The sequence below is a fragment of the Mustela nigripes genome, chromosome X (assembly GCF_022355385.1).
Source record: "Mustela nigripes isolate SB6536 chromosome X, MUSNIG.SB6536, whole genome shotgun sequence".
Lineage (NCBI taxonomy): Eukaryota > Metazoa > Chordata > Mammalia > Carnivora > Mustelidae > Mustela > Mustela nigripes.
Genome location: NC_081575.1, coordinates 117,636,836 through 117,644,899, shown reverse-complemented (window position 1 = coordinate 117,644,899; position 8,064 = coordinate 117,636,836). Strand labels below are relative to the sequence as shown.

The 8,064-nt window shown below is 56.1% G+C and overlaps 1 protein-coding gene across 2 annotated transcripts in view; it reads left to right on the top strand.

The window, feature by feature from the left end:
- WWC3 (WWC family member 3) overlaps positions 1-8,064 on the top strand; it is a 71,627-nt gene that overhangs the window by 45,510 nt on the left and 18,053 nt on the right. Inside the window, exons 10-13 of one of the 2 annotated variants that reach the window (XM_059384791.1) lie at positions 453-1,018; positions 6,323-6,440; positions 7,186-7,260; positions 7,619-7,705. In XM_059384791.1, coding sequence (XP_059240774.1) covers positions 453-1,018; positions 6,323-6,440; positions 7,186-7,260; positions 7,619-7,705 — 846 coding nt within the window. Of the gene's footprint in view, positions 1-452; positions 1,019-6,319; positions 6,441-7,185; positions 7,261-7,618; positions 7,706-8,064 lie in introns of both variants that reach the window. The other variant, XM_059384790.1, reaches the window with a different exon arrangement.

Here is an 8,064-nt window from a genome sequence, read left to right as displayed (position 1 = left end):
ATATATATATATATATATATTATATATTACAGGCTTTCCATGTCTTATTTTCTCAGTAATTCCCCCTCACACCACCACGAGGTAGGCATGATTATCTTGCAGCCCCCAGTGAGAAAGCAGGGTGGGGGGATCCCGAAAGGGCAAGTCACTTGACCCGGTGGGCTCGGCTGGTCGGCCTTGGGAGCTGGGACCTGAAGCCAGGCATGAGTCTCCGATGTTACCTACCGCTCTCGACTGACAGTCACAAGAAGCAAAGGAAATACTAGTGGAGGTGCCTCACAAATGCTTGTGAGTGGTTAGAGTCACGCTCTGTTCCAGGGCAGGGGACGGGGGAGCAGGATTCTGTTCCCCCTGGAACCGACCAGGTGCTCCACTTCGCAGTGGACCGCGGCGGGGTTCAAGCACGGGTCTCCGGGGCGCTTTTCTAAGAGTGTGGGCATCTCTTGTTGCAGCCTGTCCGCCAGCACCCTGACTGTGTCTTCCGGGAGCAGTCGCGGGTCCCTGGCCTCCAGCCGGGGCTCGCTGGCCTCCAGCCGCGGGTCCTTGAGCTCCGTCAGCTTCACCGACATCTACGGCCTCCCACAGTACGAGAAACCCGACGCCGAGTGTGGCCAGCTTCTGCGCTTCGATCTCATTCCCTTTGACTCCCTGGGACGAGACGCCCCCTTCTTGGACCCCCCGGTGCCCTCGGCCTTCCACAAGCAGAGGCGCTCCCTGGACACGCCGCAGTCCTTGGCCTCCCTGTCCTCCCGCTCCTCCCTGTCCTCTCTGTCCCCCCCGAGCTCGCCCTTGGACACGCCCTTCCTCCCCGCCTCGCGCGACTCGCCCTTGGCCCAACTGGGGGACGGTTTCGAGGTGCCCGGCCTGGGCACCCTCGACAGACTGCGGGCCCAGGCCTCTGCTTTGGGGGATGAAGACTTGCAGGGCACAGCTGCCCTTCAGCCGCACGGCTTCCTCGGGGAAGGGGAAGGACCTCGCGAGCGAGGAGCCCAAGCGACCGTCGCTCCCACGGCTGCCCGTGAGTACTGAGGAGTGCTGCGGGTTTGCTCGTGCTGGGGAAACGGCGGGTTCGGGTTTGGGGACGAAATCGCGTGCAGTTGCGCGGACGTCAGCCGGCTCTTCGATTCCATAGCGAGCTTTGGTTTCAGACGGTTGGTGGGGTCACGCCTGCCGGCTGCATGCTTTCCTCCCGGGGCCCCGGGGTCTGGGGTCTGGAGAGGTCGTGGAGCTGGTCAGGTCGTCTTCCCCAGGAGTTTGGCTTGTCTTCAGAATGCGCTCCATTGTCAAAAAGGATGGTAAGCACCCCCGCCTCCCGCAGTCCGAGGCCGCTCAGGAGGTCCTGGGGCCTCCGTGAGCTCCCCGGGGTTCGTACCCCCCCAGAGAGCAGCCCTGGCCTGGGTCTGCTCGTAGCCCCAGGGGAAAACTCTACTTCCGGTGAACCTGTGACTTCATCTCTTCAGCCTTTGTCCTCCCAGTTTTCAAAGCTGTAATTTATCAAACGTGGGAATGAAAATAATTGGTGTCGTTTCAAAAGACACGCCCGTAAGCATCCGTCATTTCACCCAAGCGATGTCTCTGGTGCCCCTCAGATGGAGCCAGGCCGACCTTGTGCATCCAGTCAGTTACCTCAGCTTGTCCTTGGTGCCCGGGCCTGACCAGTGGTAGCCCCCATAGAAAACGGGTCTGGCGCTCCAGAGAACATTCCAACCGATGGCTTATGCACAGAGCAGGGCCTAGGCTCCGCCCCTCCTCATCTGGACCCCGTGTGCTTTTCTGAGCCAAACTGCAGCAACTTTAACTCCCTTAGAGTTCCGAGAGGACCAAGAGCAAGGTCTCCTTCCTCAGGTTCGTGAACTTTTATATGCACGGCAAGGTTTTACACCTTCCATTTAGGCAGACACAAGATATTTGTGTAGCTTAGTGGGTCTCAACCAGGGGAGTATTTGAACCCTGGAAGGTACTGGTCAGTGGCTGGAGACAGGTTTGTGTTGTCACAAGTGAAGGCTGTGCGAGGGGGCACTGCTGGCATCTAGTGGGTGGAGGCCAGGGGTGCGGCTCCCCATTGTCCAGTGCCCGGCACGGCCCCCGTCACAAGGAGCCGTCTGGCCAAGAGGTCGGTAATGCTGAGGCCAAGAGGCCTGGTCTGGCCGTGTACCGCTGAGCGGTCCTGCAGCAGGGGGCAGAGACGACACGTGAGGACAAAGCCAGGGCGGTATGGTGGTAACAGCTTCAGACACACAGCTTCGAGGCCCAGACTCTGTTGCCTGGCCTGCTGGCCGGCTAGCTGCATGACCTTGATTGATTGAGTGCATGCGCGGACTCGGCTGAGGCTTGGCTTCCCTGCCCACGAACAAGGCGGTCTTCACTCACCACCGTTGTGTTTGCCTGAGTTTTACATATGTAAGCACGCTGGTTACTGTGGCTCTAATCAAATGATAGGCTCTGTTAGCACCTGCCTGCTGGACCAGGGATGTGTGAGCTGGGGAGGCCGCCCTGTGGCTTTGCGGCACCTGTGACTTTGCTGTCTCCTCTGTGTTTACAAGCATGCCTTTCGCATCCCCAGGCGTATGGTTTCTGGCATTCATTCACGTGTGCAGGTGCCCTTCGTCCCTTTGTTCTTTATAATCACAGGTTCAGCGTTCCATGTTTACTCCTTTAATTCAAAAAAGAAAACACAAAATCGGGACCAAATGGCACATCTGTTGTTGCTTAAGCTGATTGCCCTCAGTGCCTTGCCTCCCTGCCAGCCTGGCTTTAAAGGTTGAGGCACGAGTATCAGTCTTGTTAGGCAGAAAGTCCCAAGGCCCAGGGGCCCTTTTGGGCCAGGGGAAAGACAGGGTGAGAGGGGAGAAGAGCTGATTGAGTTTCCGATCCTGATTATTTTTTTCTTCCCACTCTGGCTAATGTTGTGTAATTCAGTCCCTAGACTGGGAGGTATTTGGTTATGCTGTGTTTGGGTACTGCGACCTTGTGGTCAGTTCTTGTATAACAGTGTCCCTTGACTTGGGTCTTTATAGATTTGAAATCCTTAACTCTGTGAATGCATTGGTCCTAGTGGGTGCCCCCTGCGAAGGCTGGGTTGGGGAACCAGCTCCAGGCGTGGACACTGGGTGACTTCTGGCCTCTCTTGATGTTTGTGGGAACACTTGAGCCTAGAGTCATCGTAGCTTCGTAAAGATGGCAGGGATCTTGGTCCTGCTTGTTACTCTGCCTGCGTTTATGACGCCCGCGTTTATGACATAGTTCCCCCCGACTTTCTAGTTTCCTTAGGAACAGGACAGCCTAAGTTTGACCTCCGGCACGTTTAGCTGTTCGAAAGATAAAATTGTGGTATGTGGAAATTCAGAATTGCCCAAACCTATAAAGCAACCTCTAGGAGTCACTTCTTCCATTGTGTGTTTTAAATCAAGCTGAGGAGGCAGAAGGTGGGCAAGGGGAGTGGGGGAATAGACTCTAATCTTCAACGTTTTTAATATTTTTACTACACTTTTGTCTTTCTGGGATTTCAAAAGCCAACTGTGTCGGCACACCCGGCTGACTCAGTCCATGGAGCCTGTGACTCTTGATCTCAGGGTTGTGAGTTCAAGCCCCACGCTGGGTGTAGAGATTACTTAAAATCTTTTAAAAAGCCAAATGTATCGTGACTTTTGAAGTCTTTTCCTGTTTTCTTTTCCCATTAGTATTTGCTAATCTAAATCTGGGAAACCTTGATTTTATTCATCCGCTGATTGACTTTTTAATGATACTCATACTCTGTTTAAAACTGTTGGCTTAAATTCTGCAGTTTTTTCACGTTGTGCTTTTTTCTTTATCTCCTTTCTCATGCGGCTCAACAGAAACGTTCACTGTAAGTGACCTTGGAATCCCTCACCTTGTTGGTCAGGCAGTGGGCACATCTTTGTGCGATGAATCTGTGTAGTTAGCGTGGGAGGGGTGTGGCCAGGAGGGGCATACCGCATAGCTATGCCTTAAAGAAGCTTGCTAGTTACCGTTATCATTATTATTAATATTATTATTATTATTTCACTGTTAATATTTATCATGGCTACTAAAGTTGCATAAGAACTTATCTAAAAGCTTGAAGTACATATTCCTGTGTATTTTTCCCACATACCAGTGGCTGTCATTATTTTACTAATAGGCCACCTGGCAGCTTTGCCCACAATGTGACTTTCATTGTATTTGCTTTTCATCAAGCAGTGCTGATGTCCTTAGGTCTCAGTGTCTGTCTGTCTGTCTTTAATGGTAGAAAGGTCGGTGATGTTCACAAGGAATGCCGGGAGGGCCGTCGGTTCCTTCCTTCCCTGGCCTTGCGCCCCGCGCCCCGTCGCGCCGTCTGGAGGCCCCGGAGCAGGTGGCCGCGGGTGTAGCGTGGGAGCTGCTATGCGCTTTTTCTCAGCCCCGGCCACGGCTGATCTACTTCCTTCCGACACCTGCTGCCAGTTGCCAGTCGCTCTGTGAATGCGGTGACTAAGCCCGGGATCACTGAGGACTCATTCCTTCGTTTCCTTTCTCTCCTCCGAGACTGGCGCTGCAGTGAGAGAGAAGCGGTGTGAGCGCTGCACTGGCGGCTTCGCCGGAAGGGCCCGGGCTCCTCGCTCGCGGGCCGGCCTGGAAGGAGCGCGAGGCTGTGCCCGGGAAGCCGAGCGCAGTGCCGGGGCGCGGGGCGCGGGGCGCGGGGTGCAGGCAGGGAGCGGCGCAACAAAGGGCTTCCGTCCGGATTCCGAGCTGAGGCCTTCGGCGCCTCCCGAGGGGCAGGAGTGACGAGAAGAGCTGGGCCCCGAGAGTCCGCGCCTCCGGCCGCCGCGGCACGGAGCCGGCTTCGGTCCCGGGCCGGAGAGGCGCCCGGAGCTGCCCGGGCCCGGCACTGCAGACCGCCGGAAGGACAGCCTTCGTCTGCGGCCGAGAGCTGCGGCCCGAGCCGGCCCGTCCGTCTGGGCGCTGTCTAGCGTGTTTGGCCTGGCTCGGTGTGCGAATGACGATTTGGGTGGAAAGCGAGCTGGTGCTCAGTGGCCTGGACACTTCCCTCAACGTAGGGCTGCGCAGGTGCCTAGATTGTCGTGTTCAGAGCTGAGATGGCCGAAGGGAAGCACAGAGAGGACGGGGGGGGGGGGGGGACCCGCGCTGCTAACAGGAGGCATCGCGATGTCAGAGGAAGGCCCCGTTCGGGGCTCCGTGTTCACTTCCCGTCTCCTCACCAAGTCTGCCCCCCTGGAAGGCGCTGACACGCCCGTGTGCACGTTCACACCTGGCACAGGAGGGTGGCGGCCCGGCTTTCACTGGCTTTGTGAAAAGGAACTTGTGAGGGAAGGAGCAAAGACAGGGCATGAAGTGCTAAAAGGAAGAATGTGGATGGTTGCTTTCGGCTCTTGATTAAGAGAGAGACAAGGCAAAAATAAGCCGCCTAGTACCAGTAGCTTGCTAACCCCAGGAAAGCAATTTTAGAAAGAAGCAGGTCTGGCCCCTGGGCGGCCGGGAGGACGTGGCCATCAGAGGAGCTGTTTCCAGAGGCTGAGTCTGGGGCCGGCCGTGTCCTCTGACCTGAAAGTCACCACATCTTGTTAGGGTTTATTTGGATAATTTAAAAAAATTTTTTCTGGTTGTGAAATACAGAGTATATGTTTATTGTATAAAATATGGGAAATACCAAGCATCGTAAAGAAGGAAATGAAAATCACCCCGTCCCCCGTTCACATGTATTTAAGGAAGAGGTGCTGTCCGCATTTGGGGTAACCTTTCTTTCCTGGTCTTTCAGGGATGATGGTCTTTCTCAAAGTGTGATACGAAGGGGCATCTTCTTCTGTTCTGTGTGCTCATTAAGGAGGTGAAGAGAGATTTGTGACTGTTTTAAAGAGATTTTAGGAGAGCCTGGGTGATTCAGTTGGTTAAGCATCTGCCTTCGGCTCAGGTCGTAACCCTGGGGTCCTGGGATCAAGCCCCGTGTGGAGCTCACTGCTCAGCGGGGAGCCTGCTTCCTCCTCTCCCTGTCCCTGACGCTCCCCCTGCTAGTGCTCTCTCTCTGTCCAATAAATAAATAAAATCTTAAAAAAAAAAAAAACAAACAAAAAAAGTAAAGAGCTTTTAAAGAAGTAGCCAAAAGTTTATTTTTTCAGTTTTTCAATATTAAAAAAAAATTTGAGTGCAGCGAATTTAAACATATGCATGTCTGTTTGATGATGTCTGTGTATAGAATGGCGTGTCTTTGGAACACTCCGTAAGTCTGTATGTGCCCTAACATAGGGTGCTCATTTCTTGGCATCACGGTCCCTGGCCCCCCGGTGCTGTCACCTCTGACCCCAGGTGTGTCTTTTGTTTATAGCAGTGACTCTGCGAGAAGACAGTGCCAGGAGGCTGGAGAGGAGAGCGCGCCGAGTGTCCGCATGCCTGTCGGATTATTCGCTGGCGAGCGATAGCGGGGTATTTGAGCCTCTGAACAAAAGGTGAGAAGCTGATCTCCTTCCTCAGCAGACTTGCCACAGTGTTACTGTCAGGCACAAGACGTGTGCCTACGGGGACTTGTGCAGTGTCGCCAACGTGTGTCTCCAAGGCTAGCATCTCCTCCGGGCTTCTCTCCACTTTGGAAGTTGGGCCTTAGTAGCCCACCGAGAAAAGTCCTCCGGCTTCTGCGTGGCGGCTGGAGGATGGCCCTCCTTCCGTGGCCCGAGCATGACTTCCTCCTGTCTGGCCCTGGTCAGCTGGAGGCCCAAGCCCCTGCTAGCTGGAAAAGGAGAGCCAGTGGACAAGAGAGACCTGACCTTCTAGAAAGGGCCTTCGTTAGAAATGAATGTTCTCCCTCCTTCCCTCTTTCCTAAGCTAGAGGAATCCCTTCGTAACGACAGAACACCTCTTGGGATTCTGGGCTGTGTTTTGATTTGACACGTTTGACACCGTTGTTTCCTTCCCGGTGTCTGTCACACATTTTACTTGTCACAGATGGCGTAAGAGTTAGTTCGGAAGTTTGCCCCGAGTAGTTTGCTCAAAGACAACAGCACTTTGTAGGCAGGTCCCCACAGAGGTATGTCGTGGGCCTGCTGTGTCCTTTCAGTCACAGTCAGAGGTCATTTAAGTCACAGTGTAAGAAAGCCCCTGGCGGTAAGAAGCGCCCGGAGCACCAGAGAGCTTCTGGCGAGCCCGCGGTCACCTGCGCCCTGGGCGGTAATGCCGGGGACCCTCTGCTTTGTTCAGGAGTGAAGATGCTGACGAGTCTGTGCCCGGAGACACCTGTGGGAACGAAGGGCCCCAGATCCACGTGGGATTCTTGTGAGTACGGGACACTCCTCCCCTGTCACTCCTGGAACTGATCTGTAGACCGGCGCCCACCCGGTGACCCACACTTCCAGGCCGGGAGGGATGTGGGGACCCCCGCCGTCTGGGCGCTGCTCCTGGCCTGGCCCCGCCTGGCCCACTTCAGTGGCTCCCGGGAGGGGACAGAGGTGGCGGGAAGGAGGGCCGGGCCAGAGCAGCTCCATGGTCGTCCTCCAGTACTGAGCGTTGTGGCAGGGAGCTGTCCCCTCACGGGCCAGGACGCCCAGGGAGGTGGCCGCAGCAGCACGGGCCCCCGGAAGGTCTCCACCCCGGGGGCTGGGGGTGCCAGCTCGAGCTGCTCTTTACTTCCCAGGCTCGACAGCGCCAACGAGTGTCTTCTTGTGAACGTGCTCCAGCTGAAGAACGTGGTGGGGCTGGTCCTGAAGGAGGACAGCAAGATGTAAGCCAGCTTGGCGACAGCGCTTCTCCCCGGGGTCTGGGGACCAGGGACCACCCCGCCAGCAGTGGTGGCCCCTGTCGGGGGCCAGTAAAATGCCAGGCAGCGTCTGCCCGGGAAGGCTCAGTGGCATTCAGAAGAGTGGGTGAGGTGACGCGGCGGCGCCCCAGGCTGTGGTCGTGCAGAGCAAACGGAGAGGCTTTGGGCAGGAGCCGGGGCCCTTGTCGGAGCGAAGGACAAGGGAGAACGCAGGGTTGTGCCAGGCGGGTGCCGCCACTGGCAGCCCCGTGGCTCGGACTGGCTGCGCGGCCACCCGGTGGCCGAGCGCAGCGCTCACAGTTTCCTTGAGCCCAAGGGTGCAG